A 20,089-nucleotide genomic window follows, 5' to 3' on the forward strand; every position below is an offset into this window, starting at 1 on the left:
TCTTATTTTTTTCTTTATTTTGTAAATTCAAAATTCTTTTAATTATACATTAGATTAAATGACAAATTAAATGAGCAATAAATTTTTAATTTAGATTTAAACTAGTCTTCACTGCCAAAAAATTTGAAACTTTGTTTATACTGTCATGATTACAGTAAAAAAATTAAACCCTGGAAAAGCACAATTCTGTTTCTAAAAACATGATTGTTATGCCAAACTTATTAACTGGCCAATATTAAATATGTTGTGATGAATTTTTTTTATTGTCGTATTTAATTTTTTCAGATTTTTATGATTTATAGTAATAAAACAGTCAGTGGTAAATAGCACATGTAAAAATTGTGTTCTGTAGTGATATTCATTCGACATGGCACACCTCTTTTTACACTACACGTATGACACTAAAAGGATTAAACAATTTATGGCTAATTAACATTTATCCTTATTTCATATCCTACAATTCTCAGGATGTAACTTCCAGAGATTTGCCAGGTGTTATGGAATGATCAGGTTGTAAGAGATGCAGTTTACCATCCTATCCAAGATATGTTGGTTTTGTTACATATTTTTATGGAATCAGAAGGTATAGAATGAAACTTATTAAATTTATTCAAAGCTACTCATCAAAATTAAAAAACAGATTGAATAAAAATTTTAAGCAGTTATTTTACTCGACAGTTCTTATCATAATAAATTTACAAATATTAGTTTAATTATTTTGTCACAATAATAAAATTATATTTTGTTTTAATTTAAGTTTGTTGGCTAATGTAATATGTTTGTGATTTAAGAAAAGATCATAATATGGCTGCTAAACTTCATACTCCTGTTAAATATTGATAATTTGTTGCTTCAATTGTAATTATATATATATATATATATATATATAAACCACCCTCAATTAATACTGAACTGAAATTTGGGTATTGGGACTTTCTTATATTTTCTTAATTTTGCTTTCTGAATGGTTTAAGTATGTAGTTTTCGTTTGGAATTTGTAAAATAAATTTTTGTTTTGTTTATAACCAATGATTTTATATTTAAGATGAAAAATAGCATGAATTTTTATTTATTTTACTTTATATTCTTGTTTGTTGTAAACTGTAACCTAAGAATTGAGATATTTATGAACATTTTCATCAGCTGAATAAAAAATTAATGTTTGTGATTTGGCAGTAACGGTGTTTTTTTTTTTTGTTTATTTTTTAACTTCTTACTTGTAACAATTATTTTATTTTTGAGCTGTATTGTGAATAAGTAGTATTTTATATGGGTAGTTCTGTATTTTTAGTCATTATGTTCATTCAAGTTTAATTTGAAGGTGTTACCTAACGCACTCAGTTGTGTAGTAGTTCTTTTGTAAAAATCAATTATTTATGTTTAATTATTTTAAATAACTATATCATATTTCCAAGTTATATCTTATTTCGTAATTTTAGTTTTTTCTTTATTTTGTTTTATTCATCATAGTTTTATGCCTTTTAAGCTATTGATGGTTAGTGAAGAATGTAAAATTATTATTCAGATATGAAATCTATAAATTAGTAGTAAAGGTAAACTATTTAAACTAAGTGAATATTAAAAAGAATTCTTTTTGACACTTAATAGAAAGTTATCTATACATTATGTTCAATTTGTTTTGTATGTATTCAGTACATATAATCTATGAAAGTGAAGAAGTTCATGATGCGATACAGGATTTCTGTATTCAAACTGATAGAATACACACACACACACATACACATACTTTTTTCTTTTTAAATTGGAAAATACTCTTTAATTAATTTATGTGGATTTATTATTTGGACTAATTAAAAATGAAAACTTATTAAATAGAAGCATTTTTATTTATTTAGAGGAAGAATGAGTGTTTCCAAGTACCAACAAAATTAAAAGTTATATATTTTTGATAGAATATAGACTTCCATTTTATAAAAAATTACATTATATGGCATTAATTAAAATAATTATATTTGTGGTAGGGACATGTTCTGTAGTATTAGAAGAACATTGCATTTTCCACACAAAGGACCTATAGATCAGATCATTCTCCCATACAATAGTATGACCATATTTTTATTGCTATACACATCATTTTATTATATACTTGATATATATACTAGTTGGAAGAATGCCAACACATGTTTAATTAGTGATGTGCATGAAAGAGAGGTTGGCTGACATTAAAAAAAAAAATTATACACATTATATGACTTTGGGGTGCAAGACTGTTCTGATATGTATATAAAACAAAAGAAAATTTGGTGAGATTGAGTATGAATGAGGTATAACAAAATGCAAATGTAGTTATTATTTAAAATCTTCATCAAAATGTTTCTTGCTCTTAAAATTGTGAAAAATAATTAGATTATTTTATCTTACAATTCTGTAGAATTCACTGCAAAGTACTTAATCTTAGTGAAGCCTTGGTTTTCATATGCACACCTTAACAACTCATCCTCATCTTGTGTTGTATCCCATGTAACGTCAGTCTGAAGGTAAATAAATGATTTGGTTTTTTTTTTTTCACTAAAGTGAGACATTCTTCATGAAGACATACTTCATACAATTTTTGCAGTGTTTACTGCCATTAAGTGTTAAACACCTAAAATTAGTGAAGGAAGTATCATTTTTTTATCAAAGTGCTGTTTAAATTCCACTACCATTTTAAACCAAACCATTAATATTTAAAAATTTACCATTAATATTTTAAATTATTAATTGATGAAACTGATGTATATTACAGTTAAATATAATCTTTCCCACTTCTTTGGACTTAGTATAAAAAAGAAAAACATTAGAGCCTTTTAAACTGCTGATCCTACTCATATTGTACACTTCACCTATTAAGGTCTTAGTTTCATTTCAGTGAGGGTTAATTTTTTTATAAGAAATAGGAATATAACATCACATAGGTTATTTTTGTTAAAGGATTTTGCTGTTCCTACAGTGTAACTTATCTATTAGTATGTGACTTGTATTTTGTAGTTGTTTAATTTATATAAATTCCATTATATGCTATCATTTAGTATAAAAAAGTTTTGTTAAGTACTATATTTGTTGCACATTTTTTTTGTTTTTGAATAATTCATAACTACAGTGAGTAAATGCAGTTAGAATCATAATAATACAAATTTACCTACATGTTAATGATTATTGTTTGTAGGTGTATGGCAGATGAGAATGTCTCATATGAGCTCAGAGCATCTTTCTGTCGTCTTATGTTACATTTACATGTGGATCGTGATCCACAAGAACCTGTAACACCAGTTAAATATGCACGTCTGTGGTCTGAAATACCTCCAAAAATGTCCATTAATGAGTATGTATTAATTTAAGAATTACTTATTATTTATTTTTATTATATCCTTTCTTAAAATATTGTGACCAAAATAGTGAAAGTGTCTTTGGTTTTTGTGTAAACATACTATAAGTTGTCAGGTATCATGAATTATATGATATCAAAATTACTTAAAATAATTAACATCTCAAGGTCACTGTAAAATTAGTTTCCTTTGCTTTCCATGTGTATCATATTATACATCGTCCCTTATACTATTTTTCAGTAGGTTGCTGAGAAAATACAGATTGCATTGATTCTGTTAATGCTGCTCCCTTCTGTCAAGTTACTTTTTTTGTCAATTATGTAAAATGTTCACTAATATGCTTAAGGTAAACAAGAAGAAAAAATGTGTTCATGGTTGTTTAAAGGTTAGGTTAGCCAGGTCATTGTTGAGGGTTCTGATTGATATAATTGTTGAAATTCACTTTGAAGACATCAGTCTGCTCTTTATTAATGGAGTCATCTAATCCATCATCACTTGATAAATCTTAAAACAGAAGTGTAGCTCATTACTTGTCACTTTCCATCCAGCCTATGTTATTTTATAATCTACTTTTATAAGTGTTTAAATACTGTTTAAGCATCATTTACAGTTTTAATAAGCTTGTAACTAAAAACAGGAAATTTGAATTAAAATTTTACTTTTCATGAGTTCTGGTTCTTTTGAAATCGATTTACTTTTGAAAGCAAAAAAATTTGAATCATGGTCTGCTGTTCCTAAATTTATTTTTGTATGATTTGTTAGAGTAAATAAATACTTTTCAATGACATGATTTCCTGTCATGTATACTTTTCTGAGGCTTGTTTAATATATAGCCAAGAGCACATATTTTTTTATCATTTTGTAATCGGATCTGTATGTATGTAGATTTGTATATTTTTTCATACTGGAAGCACACTGCTACTTCATTGCTCCAGAAAGTAAACGGGTTGAATTGAAAATGAGGTTTCTGTATGTTTTACATGCTCTGAATGAGTTAAATATTATAACTGACAGTTTACTTTAGTGGCAGTTTATGAAGTGACTGTCAAATTTTATTCTAATTGTTATAATAAGAATTTCATCGAATACTACAAGGGCTTACTGGTAGAATGAAACAAACAGTTTCAGGAGTTAAGGGCCTTCAAACTTCTACAGATTCTTTTTTAATAATTATAAGATTATTTAGAGTACATATTTTCTGCTGCTGACTTATTATTAGTCATCATGACTTTAAAAATCTGCCATTTACAGTTATGCTTCAATCTGCTATTTAAAGTTCTGCTTTAATGGTATAAAAGGTATTTTATACTATTAATATGAGTGTGCAGTATCAAAAATTATTCAACAATGCTGTTCAAAATTATTCAGCAATGAAACTAAAGAACTTGCCTAATGGCTTTCAATGTTAATCTTCTTTGAAGCAGTTCCCTTGTGATTCCACTCACTACAGAGTGGTCCTTCCATTGCTGGACACAGTTTTCATATCCCTGTTTTGATATGGCTACTGGCTGTGCTTTTATATTTTTCATTATGTCCTAGTTGTCAAATCGGGACCCTTTCAGTGGCAACTTCAACTCGGGGAACAATCAGAAGTCTCAAGAAGCCATCTATGGTGAGTAAGGAGCCTGGTAAACTTGAAAAATTCTGTGCTTGGTCAAGAAGTCTTAGATTGAACATGATAAATAAGTGGGTATGTTATCATGATGCAACTGCCAGTGTATGATTCTCACAGGTTTGGTTTCTTGTACTGAACTACTTTTACGTCATGCCTTACTTGTCATTCTTTCTTTAGGCATGGATTTGATGGTGACTTCACTTTGGCGGGTAAGTTTTGGTTTCTTCAGTGTACTCTCAAAAATTCATTACCAGTTATCACGGTCTTAATTAACTTGATTTCAATGTTGGCATATTCTCGCATGTCCTGTGGAATGTCAAGACAGATCTTCTTTTCAAGCAAAAAAAGCTTTGGCTGTAGTTTTGTGGCCACTGTATGCATGCCCACATCATCTGAAAATATTGAATATTCAGAAGCATCACTAATCCCAATGTTGTTATTTGCCCAGTTCATGGACATATGTCTTACAATTTCCATTATCAATCTGCACCACATTGTTAATGACATTAGAATTTCAACTTATTGACACCCATCCACTGTGTTGGTCACTTTCGGCTGAAGTTCAGTCATTTTGAAAACTTTTATAATGATTCTTTAATGAGTGTAACCACCATAACTTCATTCCTGAAAGTCTGCTTAGTCTAATGAAATGTTTTGCTTCGGGTATCCACCAAGCTTTATAGAGAACTTGATGCAGTAATTTTGTTCAACATGTTCTATAATTATGCACAAAATAAAAATTTGACAAGAACTTGTTATACTAATATATATGAGTACATTAGCTATTAGACAAAAACTTACACACTGTGAGGTTTACAAAAAAGCAAGCTTTTGCACTAATTACTAATACTGTGCTGTATCAAATTTACCGATCACAAATACTTTTCAAGAAAAAACATGTCAGATTTTTTTGATCAGATTTTATATAAGGTCTAATTTGATATTGCTTACTATTTTGCAGAAACAACTGTACTTTCTCCTCTATGTTAGTAAATTATAATTAAATCTCATAGATTTTACTTGTTCAACAAATATTATCCAACTTAATTGGTGCATTAAAATAGTAATGTCACATGTATGTCTACTGTATTATTATGACTACATAGAAACATGTCCATTGCATAAGTATTTCTACTTATGGAAACATTAAACAGTAGTAATAACAATTAAGCCAATGTATTTCTTTAAATTTTACATTGTTATTAAATATATTTTCTGCTTTGCTTGTAACAGTATTTTTCTTTTAGTTTAAAGAAAAAATATGTTCTTATTTTTCAGTTATGACAGTAATCATACACCTGATCAGAATAAAGAAGCTGTTCATGCAAAATTTAGTTCTACTATTTTATTTGTTGAAGATTATCTTTGTAATGTTGTAGCTAAAATGTGGACTTTCGCTGATCAGTTTCAAAATAAGCTTACCTTTGAAGTATGTATACAAAGTGTGATTATATAAATTGTTTAAATTTTTGTGTAGTTTATTTTTGATAAATAAATTAGTAGTATTAAACAAGTGATTTAGTGAGCAAAGTTACAAGAAAAATCCATAAAAGTATAGAAAAAACATCGAATGCAAAATTATAGGAGCAGTATTTCTTTGTGTTATATGTATTAAAAAAATATGTCAGTAGGTTCTCTCTAATCTGAGTTATTATAGGCCTGACCCCCATAGGAGAAGACACCCTCTGCCACACAGTCTTTTCCTAGCCCTTATGGGCTTTACTGGAGGTCATCTTCGAAACCTCGGCTCTTGACATATTCCAGTCCACCTTGGCCAGGATGCCACCGATGCAAATGCTACAAGTGACGTTCTCATTGGTGTACTACTATTTAATGAATTCAAAACATAGCACATCTTACTGGGTCTTAAGTAAGACTGAAAGGACGTAATTAAACAAAGGAACTGAACTACCTACCTGTAGAAGGTAAAGGTGAATTCAACATACAACACGAAACATAAAAATATTACACGGAACAATAACAACACAGTAACATTGAAACAAAACAATGGACAGAAACAACAACAAAACATAAAAGAATACAAAAGAAATCCAAGCAGAGCTGTAGATCTCTAGATCCCCTAAACAATCCTTTTATTTGCTAAGTACACTATAAAACTCTCCACTATTGCCCATTCAGCCTGGCTCCTCCAGTTTACATGGAGATCCAATGCCGACCCGATAAAATCAAGCCAATGCATTATATCAAGCTCCATGTGCATTAACTCTTACTTTGAGTACTCATCCAATTGTCCACACTGAGGACACATCCCACAATCCACCAGGCCAAATTTCTGTAGTCTGCCCCTAAAAACACCATAGCCAGAAAGAGAGTGTGTCACATATTTATTAGGGTGCACCCAAGAGGCATCCTGTTAATCAACAACATTTGGAAAGAGATCATGCGTATAATGCCCACCCTCTGTCTCATCCCATCTGGCCTGCCACAAGGCATTGCCATGTTGTTCAATTTCTTGAACTTTATCCAAATTCAACTCACTGGAATTCTTAGCAACATACCGCTGCTGCTTCTCAGACGCAATCAAGTCTATCAGTTTCACGCCTGCAATCACCAAGATTGCCTCCTGTGAAATAGTCCGGTAACCACCCGTTACCATTAACAATATTAGGTGTTGAGCCCTTAATCAACAACAGCTGTTAAAAAATAACAGCTAACTTAATAATAAATAAATGGCATAAACTGAAGTAACACTAAACAATAAAAACAAACAAATATATGCAGTTTAAAGGGAATTTAAACTACACACCAAACTAGCCAAGATAACCTGTCAGACTACTTATGCGAATTAATATCAAATAAGACTAATAAAATACTCCAGAAGTCCTAAAACAAGTACAAAACCATAAACTAAATCATAGTGAACACAATCAACTAACAAACTATAATGTAATGATAAAGTTACATCAAATAAATATCTAAATAGCAAACCCTACACACAAAATCAACTTTTCCTACTTGTGTCGCGTGTTGAAGTACAGTTATGGACTGTGGGTCGCTGGGATTAATAAAAATCTCTTTACTGGAAAATAGTAAAGACGTAAAACTAATTCATAATTTTAAAAGAAATTTCTAGCCACTTTTCTGTTTTTATTCATGTTTGAATTAACTAGTTAGTGGCAGTAAACTGCACTTAACTAGAAATCACCAGCTTTGTTGATGTACTAGAGAATTATTTTCTAACACTTAATGGTAAGGAGATATATTTTTGTTTACAACTTATAGTATTGACAGCGAGTCTGTGCTAGTCTAAAATCAGGTATAAAGGCAGAACAATATTTTATCAAATTAAAAAATCCTTCAAGTTACTCTAAACAGTATACTAATGCACAATCAATACTGGAGTTAATTATAGAATATGTAAAATTACTCTGTTAATAAATCACAATGCAGTATTTAAGATTTTAGAAATGTATTTTTAATACAAAACTATACCTGAACAATTTAATTAAATATTTGATACATTTTTTTTCTATTAACTTAATTTAAAATGAAAGAAAGAACATCAATCATTTAAATTAGTGATATTCTTTATTAATCTTGTAGTTGATTAATAGAACTACACTAAGAAAGAATATATGTAAAGGTTACATGCTGAATTTTTGTTATATCTATCACTCATTTCTTGTTGAAGGAACATGCCAGTCCAAATTACATATTAAAATATAAGTTATTCTTTTATTCATTTACTTTTATTTGAAAAGTAGGGATGCTACTGCTTCCTCCGTGGAGGCCAGTGATGTGTATGAACATTGCACAGGAGTCATTTTGGCAATAGTAGTGTTTTTGTTCTCTTCTTTTTATTGTACCTAATTATGTTTTTAATTAAAAAAATGTTTAATATGTTATTTTTTGTTATTATACACAAACGTAAATTATGTTTTATTTTGAATTCAACTTAGATTTATTTTGAACCCTAGTTGTGTTCTGACTGTTGAAAACTGTCGACACTTGAGGATTAACATGACTGTAAATATAATGGGGATTAATTTTTCCCAGAATACACTTATCCTCACTCTAGTTTTGCTAGTGAATGACATCAGGTGGAATAATTGAAAATGATAATTTAGAATGTAAAAATCATTATTAGAAGGCATGCAATAAATATTAAAGAATCTTTTTAATGAAGTCATTGTATGCACACTGTAAAAATAAAGAGTAACTATCACTTGCCTAAAGGAACTAGGTACTGTAGTATTAATAATATGTAGTTAGAAGTTAAGCGTTAAACAAAGTATCTCTGTTTTATGACTGATCATGACAAATTGTACAACAACCACCATTTAGTGAAACCTTCCTAGTACTACAACCACTGTTTTTTTATAGCCTTCCTTGAATCAAAATTAGCCCATTCTATCCAGTTCAGTATTTTAGCAATTCAGTGTTCTTTAACCACTTTACTTTACTTAATACCTTGATACAATTTTTTTAGCATGAATAGTTTTTCAGTGGGAATTGAAGATTTTTGAAGTAACTTTTCTTATTTTGTGTAATCTGCTTAATCAACCTTTTTAAAAATATTTTAGTCTGTCTCAACATTTTAGTCAAGGATTTTTGTTATTATACTTTTGCTTTGTCTTATGTAATCTGTAGTTCTATTTTGCACTTTTATCTTACTTTGTATTTGTCGTAATTATTAATTTTCAGCAAATAAACAGCATAGGTAGGATAATTAATTTAATCTATAAGCATAAATGTGTTAGTAATATGGCAGATAATAGCAAAAATATAGCTTTAAACGAAAAACAAACTTTTAACCCAAGAGAAGCAAGGTTTGAAATAGTCACAAAATTTAAGTTGTCACTTTCAAGTATAAGTATTATAAAAGACCAGGAATAAATATCAGAAAGAAGTGTTGATGGTGACAAAGAAAATAATTCCTGAAGGTCTCATATCTGAATTAAAAATACATTTTAATGAAATGGACTTATTTAACTACCACTTACAGCTGGTTTGTATGTCTGTTAACTGAGTAACTATTTCTGTGAAGGCATTGTCAGTATTTAAATGTTGACAGAAATTTAAAACTGAGGAAGTGATCTGTGACACGAAGGGGTCATTATTGGTAGATTTGAAAGACAAGTCAGATTGCACAAAAAAATAAAAATGGTTTCAACATGTTTCATGTAGATATGATTTATATAATAAAAATACTGTTATTTAACTTCAACTAAAAAAATCCACCGAAGGAGATCTTTCTACAGGTAAGGCTGCAACAGCATGGTCATGTGATGCTAAGGAATTAATTATCTCTGGCTTACAGCTGCTCTAGGAACTAGTTGGATGGTTATAACTCACTGACCTAAATTTTTTTTCCATGAATCTGAATAATTATGAGTTATATAATAAAAAGGGAAGGTGTTTAGAAAACTTTTCAATGATTAGAACCTTCCAAAAGAGGATAAATTTTATGTGAACTTATATGATCTGTTTCTTGCTAGTATCCCAGTAACTGTGGCCCAAATCATGTCTATCTACATGGTCATTAAATTCATTTGTTTTCAATTTAAGTGTAAAAATATAAATTATATATATACATATATATATTTATCAGTGGTTACTAATTCCTGAAATAAAGTCTGAAAATATTATTATACTTATTTGTTAATTAGTATAGTTGTAAAAATATTAAATTCAAATAAACTATACGGAAAATCAGTACATAAGATTCTCAGAAATATAGTGTGAAATTTTATAAAATATAAAATTTTATAGAAAAAAGGCTAATTGCAGAAACCGAACTGTTTATCAGATACTATACAGCATTAGGGAAGAATTTAGAGCATTTAACAAGAACCCAATAACTTTCTCCATTATTTGAATTGAAAACATCTGCTTATCATAAAGATCTGCATGACATGGTGCCGTAACTAGCATAGTCGTATGGTTCCACAGAAGTTTACTGACAGACAAACAGTAAATGAATTATGTAATTTATTTAAACCAATTATAAAAATGGATACAAATTGTAAGTGTAAATTAATAGTTTCAATTAGGAGACAAGTAATATTTTTGTTAATGTACATTCTGCATTCTCTGTTTTTTCATTAAATATTTTATATTTTATGTATTAAAATTTTTGTTCAACTTTGCACCTTCTCTGCTAAATAAGGAATGGTTTTGCTGGTAATTTATTCACTATTAGTATGCACTCTGTATTTTTTCCAATTTTTGTTAATTAAGCAATTTACTAAAATTTATTCACTTTACAACCTAGATGAAAATCAGTCAATGGTAATAAATAAAAATTAAATTTGACCTTGCTGCTGGATTTGAACCTAGTGCACAGGGACCAACACTGTCCACTATTCTACAGTGTGCACTTAATGGCTGCCAACAAAGAACAGCATTTCAACCAACATAAATCTCATTAATTCATTGTACAAGACACACTCTACATAGAACAGTTACATAAATCCAAACAAATGAGAAAAAAAAGAAATGAAATTATTATGTTTAATTTCACCTTACTAAATTCACTAACCAAATGAAATGCAAAAATTATAATGAAAAATTCATCTCATCACACTATATAAAATGTAAATCCACCAATTAAAAATGAACAAAAGGTACTTTATGTCTTATTTGTATATTTTTATTTTCAATTATTGATTAGAAAGACATTGATCTGATGTGTATGTTTAAATCATTCAAATTTTTACATTTTTATCTATTATCTTATTTTTAATGATTATTTGTTTACTGTTAATAAATTTAATTGTAATATTATTTATTTATCAGGTAATATTATCTATTTTCAGGTAGTAAAACTTGCTAGAGATCTGATATATTTTGGATTTTACAGTTTTAGTGATTTACTACGTTTAACTAAAACTCTCCTCAGTATATTGGACTGTGTTTCGGAAAATGATTTCACCAAAGGAAAGATACCCACTGGAGAAATTCATTGTAAGGATTTATTTTCTTATATAAAAATTTGTTTTGAACTTAGTTAACTTAGTAGGTAGGTATGCTTACATTTATAGATTATTGTCTACTTATTTAAGAATTCACAAATTCTTGAACCCTACACTTCATTTCTTTAGCTAATACTAAACAATAAGTAGTATTTTGTTATTAGTAAGTGAAAGTAGCCCTGATTTGTCTTTAATATGTTATTGTCATTGTGATTCTTATTACAAGAAATCCTGTTCACTTTACATAAAGTTCTATCTAGTAGTTTTATATGAACGTTCCTTCATGGTGAGACCTAGTCAGTAATCGATCTTTTGTCTATAGGGAAAGGCAAGACTGTCACATATAATGTTGCAAAAATTGTGATGACTACCTCTTTAGATAGAAATGTGGGGTACATCTCTTCAGATCAGAATTGTATGTTTGTCAGATTATGTAATAATGTTTTTATGAAGGTTGTAATAAATGTATTGTGATTAAAAATTGGTAAATTTGTCCTGACTTTATAACTACTGATAATTATTAAGAAAATGTTTTAAATTGCAAGTCTTAAGACCTTTAGTCCTTAAGATCTTCTCTTACCAAGTATTTTCATTTTGAGGGTGTTATATGTGCTTTGAAGATTGCAGCAAATTTTTTTCCAAGTTATACAAAATAAAATGTTTAATGATAATTTTTAGTTTAATTGTTTATTATTATTATACAATTACCTAAATACTGAAAAAAAAAAGATTTTAATTTTATATATTGTTAAATATCTTTTGTTTTTATTTTTAGTACTTGACTTGGATTTTTTTCTGATTTTATTGGTTTGTGTATTTGAATAAAAAAAGGTGTATGTATAAAACAGATATACTTGTATAAACATTTATGTTATACATTACAGATCTATATACTCTTTTATATTTTTATTATTATTATCTTTTATGACCACATAGGATCAATTTATTCAGTCCATTATCCAAGTCTCTTCGATGGGACTGTTTGAGCCTTACAGTCCTCCTTTTCATATGCTTATTACATGTACCTTTTCATATGTTCCAATCTTTGTGCCTTTCTAATGTTGATAATGTTCGTGTTGTGAGTTTTTTCTTGTGACTGTTAAGTGAGTGTTTTTATTCTTGATTCTCTTGTTTAATTTTATCTTATGCCAGGTGTTTTCTGGTGTAAGGCCAATTTCCTTCGCATTCTCTCTTATTTCTCTGATTTGTCTGCATCCTGTCTTGGTGTTTTACGATTCGAGATTGTGCTGTACTAGCTGTTTCAGAAGTTTTGAATCTTGCATCCTCATGATATTTTCAAAGAATCCTAGTCTCCTCTTACGCATGAAGCCATCAGTGATGGCTTCTAACTCTTTGCCAACAATTTTATTAGGCACAGTCCACCACTACTCATCTTTCTGATGCAAGTTTTCCAATTCTTCTTTCAATTTTCTAGAATCTGTCTGTCGGATTGTTTGTTCAGGTGGAAGAGCGTTTCTGCTGTATAAGTGGCTTCTGGTTTTGTAACTGTGTTGTAGTGTCTTATTTTTGCGTTTATTGATAAGCATTTTTTATTGCCAGTGTACCAGGTTAAATTTTGAGCTTTAGCTAGTTTGTTTCTTCTTATTTGAAACAAGGTTCTTTGTTTAGGTTGTTGGTTATTATTTCCCTGAGGTATTTAAATTGGGTTACTATTTTGATTTTATTACCGTTTATGTTTACTTCTTTTAATTGTGTTGGTTTTAGGGGCAGAATTTCTGTCCCTAAACAATATTTTGAAGCCAATTTTATTTATACTGTTTTGAAGTTCTAATATCTGTGACAAATGAAGAGGTATTGCGGCAAGTAGATGAAGAAAGAAGCATTTGGAAAAATATACTTAAAAGAAGAGACAGACTTATAGACCACATACTAAGGCATCCTGGAATAGTAGCTTTAATATTGGAAGGACAGGTAGAAGGGAAAAATTGTGTAGGCAGGCCACGTTTGGAATATGTAAAACAAATTGTTAGGGATGTAGGATATAGAAGGTATACTGAAGTGAAACGACTAGCACTAGATAGGGAATCTTGGAGAGCTGCATCAAACCAGTCAAATGACTGAAGACAAAAAAAAAATATCTGTGCTTTAGCTTCATCGTTGTTTGCTAGCAGTGCCAAGTCATCAACAAAACTAAAACAGTTTGTTTTGATTTTTCAGCCTATTTTTATTTTTGAGGGTATTTTTTGAGCCAATACCTCATTACCATTTCTAGAGCGCAGTTGAATAATAGTGGTGAGTCTTAAATAATCACCTTGGGGCAGTCCTGTTTTAATCGCAAATGGTTCCGAGAGCTTGTCTCTGAATTTTACCTTCTACTTGTGTTTGTGAGTGTCAGTTTTATCATGTTTATTAATTTGGTTTGTAGTTCAAGGTGTCTTAGAATTTTTAGTAGGGATTCTCTGTCTATGCAATCATAAGCATTCTTGAAATCTACAAATGTTACCACCATGTGTCTGTTTCTTTTCCTATTGTAATCCATTATTAGCTTGAGATTCATGATCGAATCTGGGCAGCTCCTCCAGGGTCTGAAACCTCCCTGGTATTCTTATAGTTCTTTCTCAAGAGTTGTGAACCGATCCTGTTGAGGATGAGTCTTGAAAGAATTTTGTATGTTGTGTCTAGGAGTGAGATTCCCCTGTATTTGTTAGGGTCTGTTTTGTTCTCTATTTTTGTGTAGCAAATTGGTGAGGACTGTCGTCCAGTGTTCTGGTATTCTTCTTTGATCCAGATGTTGACAAACTGTTGATGAAGGGCAGTTCTTGCTAATCTTCCTGCATGTTTCCAGATCTCTGCAAAGTCTGATCTTCTTCCGCTGCTTTGTAATTATTCATCTCACCCAGTGCTGGGTAGATTTTTTTATTGTGGGAGGGTTGATGTTTTCTGGTAGTGTTGGTATTGAAGTTTAGGAGTTCTGTTGGTTCTTCTTCACAATTTAGGAGTTTGTTGAAATATCTGGTTGAAACATGATTTCCATGTTGTCTTTATTATTATGGGCCAGTTTACAATTTTTATTCCTTATTACTAGGGTTGGGGGTTCATATTTTTGGAGCTGATTTTTTAAGGTTTTATTATCTCTCACTGTGTTTTACTGAATTCTTTTTCTATTGACTTCACTGTGTCTTTATGGTGTTCTCATTTTATTCTGCCTAGGGTTCAGGTGGTTTCTTTTCCTTGTTTTACTTGGTTTTGGAGGGTTGTTTCTGAATTTTGGGATTGGTAAAATAGCCTTGATGTCTTTTCTCGAGTGTTTTGTCTCATTCACCGTTCCACCATTGATGTTTTTTTACTGGATTTTATTGGAGCTAATTTTTCTGTGACTTGTTTAAGGTTGTTGACTAGATATTCCAGTTTATCCATGATTGTTATTTTTCGTTTGCTTTTTGGTAATTTTCATTCTTGATTAGTTGAGTAGTGTCCATTTTTCTCTTAGTTTTTTAGGGGCTTGGTTTTGTTGCTTTTTTTGGGTAGTAAATTTAATTTTAACTTTGATTACATAGTGGTCTGAGCCTATGTCTACTCCTCAGAGGACTTTTACGTTGTAGATCTCCTTGTGGTGGTGTCTGTCCATGAAGACATGGTCTAGTTGCCATTCTCCTTTAGTGTAGTTGGGGTGTTTCCAGGTTTTGAGTTTTTGAGGTTTCCTCTTGAAATTTGTGAATTTCAAGATTAGGTTGTGGTTTCTGCAGAGATCGACTAGTATCTGTCCATTTTTGTTTCTTTTCTTTTGGACGGGCCATTTTCCGATGATTTCACAGTCTTTTTTCTCTGCCTAGTTGAGCATTGAAGTCTCTGATTAATTGTATGACATGTTTTTTGGGGATGTTATTTATAGTCGGATCGAGTAGATCCCAGAACTTTTCTGTTTCTTTACAGTCTTTGGGACACTTATTTTTATTATTAGTGGGTGCATGGGCACCCACTAATAATAACCCACTTATTTTAGTGTAGATTTTATTAGATGCTTTTAGGATGAGTGTTGAGATTCTTCGGAATCATGACTTGAATTCTTGTATGGAATTTATTATTTTGAGGCTGACAAAAAGCCTGTTCTAAACAGTGGGACATTTTTCATCACTCTTCCAAAGTATATCTTTGTAGAATCAATATCGTTGAGATTCCATGGTGTCCTGGTTGGCGATTCTTATTTCCTATAGACTCATGATGAGAATTTTGTGCTGGTCCATGAGGCCAGTTATTATTTCTAGTTTACCAGTCTGCATGAACGAGTTTACATTGTGTGTGAAAGTGTAGGTGATTTGCTTTGGTTTGATCATGTGGGTGCGCACATGTGTGCATGTGTGTATATATATATATTTTTTTTTTTTAAATCAATTCTTTTAAGAATCATACTCCTCGTTACTGTATACAAATGTATTTATTTTATTAGATCAACCAAAGTACAGAATAAATAAGGTAGGATGACTTACCATATATGCAGGAGCACTTTTGCGATTTACTCACATCAGCTGCATTATATAGTCATCTCAAATTATATTACAAACTTTGTAAAATACAATAACATATCATGCATTTATTTTTTTTATTTAAAATTTAAAACTGTTAATCTTTTTATTTTAAACTTTTATTCAGTTAATTAAAAATTAAAATGATATTTAAAAATTAATTAAAATTAACATTCAAAATTAAATGTAAACATTTTTACATGTGTAAAAATATGACGTCAGGGCATAATATCAAATTAAAATTAAAAATCAGAAATTCAGATAAAAATAATTGTAAATAAAGCAATTATGTATGTTGTCCATTTAATTAAACTTACTTACTCATGATATTTACTTTATGATAGTAAAGTAAGTTCAGTTAAATGGACAACATGCATAATTGCTTTACTTAAAACTATTTTTATTTTAATTTTTAATAACAACATCATATTTTTGTATATGTAACAATTTTTTAAATTAAATTTTTAATGTTAATTTAATTAATTTTTCATATTTTTAAATATTGTTTTAATTTTTAATTTAACTGAATAAAAGTTTAAAATAAAAAATAAAAAGGTTAAAGGTTTTAAATTTTAAATAAAATAAATAAATGCATGGTATGTTATTATATTTGACGAAGTTTGTAATGTATAAGGGATATTCAATAATTAAAGAGACAAATTGATGTTGAAAAAACTGTGTATTTTTACAAAATGAGACTTTTACTACTTCTCAACATAATCCCCAACAATATTAATACACTTGTCCCAATGATGAACTAGTTTTTTTATATCTCATGCAAAGAAGTCTTTGTCTTATTTGAGCCACTTTCTCACAAATTCTTTGACCTCCTTGTTGTTGCTGAACCTTTTTCCATGTAATGCTCCCTTGAGTGGACCAAACAAATGAAAATCCAAGGGAGCAAAATCTGGACTGTAGGGAGAATGTGGTAGTATCTCCCAACCCACTTTTCCAATGGTTTCTTGAGTCAGCTGGGCAGTGTGAGGGTGAGCATTGTCTTGTAGCAACATCACACCTTTTCTTTGAGATCCACGACATTTTTCTCTCATTGCTGGCTTTACTTTTTTCATCAGCATGTCTGAGTGGTAGACACTGTTTATTGTACGCTGATTTTCCAAATAATCACAAAAGATGATACCTTGGGCATCCCAAAAGATGGTCAACATGACTTTTCTTGCTGATGCTTGCGTTCTGAATTTCTTTCGGACAGGTGAGCTGGTGTGCTTCCATTCCATGCTTTGTGTTTTGGACTCTGGTTCAAAATGGTGAACCCAATTTTAAACCTACATTAAAATCTTGTTTAGAAAAGAGTCATCTTCCCTTTCATAGCGTTCTTTCAAGTTTATACATACTTTGAGTCTTGTTTCCTTGTGTTGTTGCGTTTACTATTTCAGGACCCACCTTGCACTTGTTTTACTAGACTTGATCTTGTTACTAAAGAGTGCCAACACTTAGTGCAACTGTTTTTGCTATATGTTCAACTGTAATACATCGGTCTTCCCAAATAATGTCAATGCGGGTTTCAAGCGAAGGAGTTGACACTTCAACTGGTTGACCAGGACATTGCTTGTCAGTCACTAACATTCGATCATTTTTGAACTGTTCTACCCACTTATAAAAATTGCTGCGGTTCATACAACTTTCATCACACTGTAAAATCATTCGAAAAAAGATTTTAGCCGGTTTTTCACCTTCAGAAAGCAAAAAACAGATCACTGAATGTTGTTCAACTAATGTGGAAACTTGAAGCAGACATGCCATCATTAAATGCCAAATTGAGGTTATAAGCAAAACAATTTTTATCCGTCAGCTTTTGTCAGCTCATCCCAGTGATGCCAATCTAAAGTCATGAAAGTACAAAACTCCAAAAACTGTTTCATGTTTACATCAATTTGTCTCTTTAATTATTGAATGTCCCCCATAATTTGAGATGATTATATACATCATAATATGATATACATCATGAATATATACATTGAGATGAATATATTTATTCTGTACTTTAGTTAATCTAATAAAATAAATATATTTATATTTTTTTTTTCTGAACAGATTTCTATATATATATAAAATATGGGAGTTATTGATCCTCGTCATCCTTGAAGCAGTCTTCTTGTTATTGATATCATTATTTTGATCTTCTTTATTTTCTTATCCCAACATCTTTCTAATTCAGGAAGCAGTCATAAAAACGTTTGGATGGAATTTGCCTTTGGTACCATTTTTATATATTTTTTTACTGTTCTCAGTTAAGTCACATTCAACCTTTTAATATTGATTTGAATTTGGGAAAAAGGTCTGTGAGGACTAGGTTAGGAGAGTACAGAGGCTGTGTAATAATCAACCCATTTTTGCGAGAATCTTGTGTTTTAGCAACACAGAATGCATGGGTGCACTGTTATGGAGAAGCACAAAGAATTTTCTTAATAAAGTTTGGGCCTCCTCTCCTAATGTATTCTCATATAGTCTTTTTAGAATTTCAAGGAGTAAAGCTGGTTTACAGTTGGTATTTTTCTGGTAAAAATTCTTAATTAATGCCATTCACTATTAAAGAAACTGACATTAACTTGTTTGATAAAACTTGAAATGACATTTTTTGAACTCTGTGTGAATTTTTCCTTGCTGATTGCAAACAGTAAATTGAAATTTAAACTTGTTAGCTGTAAACTCATCCTATAGTTTTTATAAAAAAATTCTTTTTCATCAATAGGATAACTTAACAACTCCTGCCAGACAACACAAAGACCTTTTTGTTCCTAGACGTAAAACAAAGCATACAACTCTACTGTGGTGCAATGTATTCCCAGGTTTTTAGATAGAACATCATAGCATGAGTGATCTGAAATGTTGCACTTGTCTGCTAGTTCCTGCATATTCAAATGATAATTAATGATTAAATGATTAATTATTGTGGTGTGATACATTTTGATTGATTACTTCGTTAAATTTAATGACGTTAGAGTTGTCTGTTGCAGACAGCCTTCTTGAGAAGGTTTCAAATCATTATCTCTTATGCCCATTTTTACTTGTGTAAATCAATTGTAACAAAGCATATAGCTAAAATAGGCATTGTCATAAGCTTTTTATAATAGATCTCAAGTGTTCGTCCGTCTGTCCGCACGCGCGTGTGTGTGTGTGTATATTGGAATTAGTTGTGGCCATTAGCTGCTAAAAACTGCCAACAGGATACAGTGATATTTTGTATCCAATGTTCTTAACTTAGATAATCCAGTTGATTGAACACAACTGTAGTAGGCATTTTACTTTATTTCACACCCTTCAATTTCTAGATTGCTTACCAAGTAGACGTACAGTGTACCAGGGATGAATTTTATTATGTTACCCATGACCAAGTTTTTTTATATTCTATTAAATTTATGTAATTATATTTTAACAAGAATCATGCATTTTTAATTAATTGTACTTATTATTATTGTTATTATTTCTATTCTCGTCTCATATCCAGAAAGTATCCATCATGACAGGACTATCCAAGTCATGATTGGCTCAGTGATTGTTTAGAAACTGTCTGACTATTCCTCATATTTTTAAAACTTTGGCTTTCTGGATTGTTGTATGAGTGCTTTCTAGAATTTTCAGTTTATTTAAGTAGCCTTTTAAGTTTTTTGGTACTATAGTGATTTGATTTTATTTCCAGAGTTCCTTTATTTCTTCCTTAAAGCTTATATAATTTGAAATTTTCTCATGTTCCTTTTGCTGTAGGTTGTA

The 20,089-nt window shown here is 30.2% G+C and overlaps 1 protein-coding gene across 8 annotated transcripts in view; it reads left to right on the forward strand.

The window, feature by feature from the left end:
- Positions 1–20,089, forward strand: part of Itpr (Inositol 1,4,5,-trisphosphate receptor) — a 256,216-nt gene that overhangs the window by 74,414 nt on the left and 161,713 nt on the right. For all 8 annotated transcript variants that reach the window (XM_075362620.1, XM_075362616.1, XM_075362622.1 and 5 more), the window contains exons 16-18: positions 3,167–3,322; positions 6,220–6,370; positions 11,721–11,868. In XM_075362620.1, the coding sequence (XP_075218735.1) occupies positions 3,167–3,322; positions 6,220–6,370; positions 11,721–11,868 (455 nt within the window). The remainder of the gene's footprint in view (positions 1–3,166; positions 3,323–6,219; positions 6,371–11,720; positions 11,869–20,089) is intronic.

This window comes from Lycorma delicatula, chromosome 4, assembly GCF_047948215.1.
Source record: "Lycorma delicatula isolate Av1 chromosome 4, ASM4794821v1, whole genome shotgun sequence".
Lineage (NCBI taxonomy): Eukaryota > Metazoa > Arthropoda > Insecta > Hemiptera > Fulgoridae > Lycorma > Lycorma delicatula.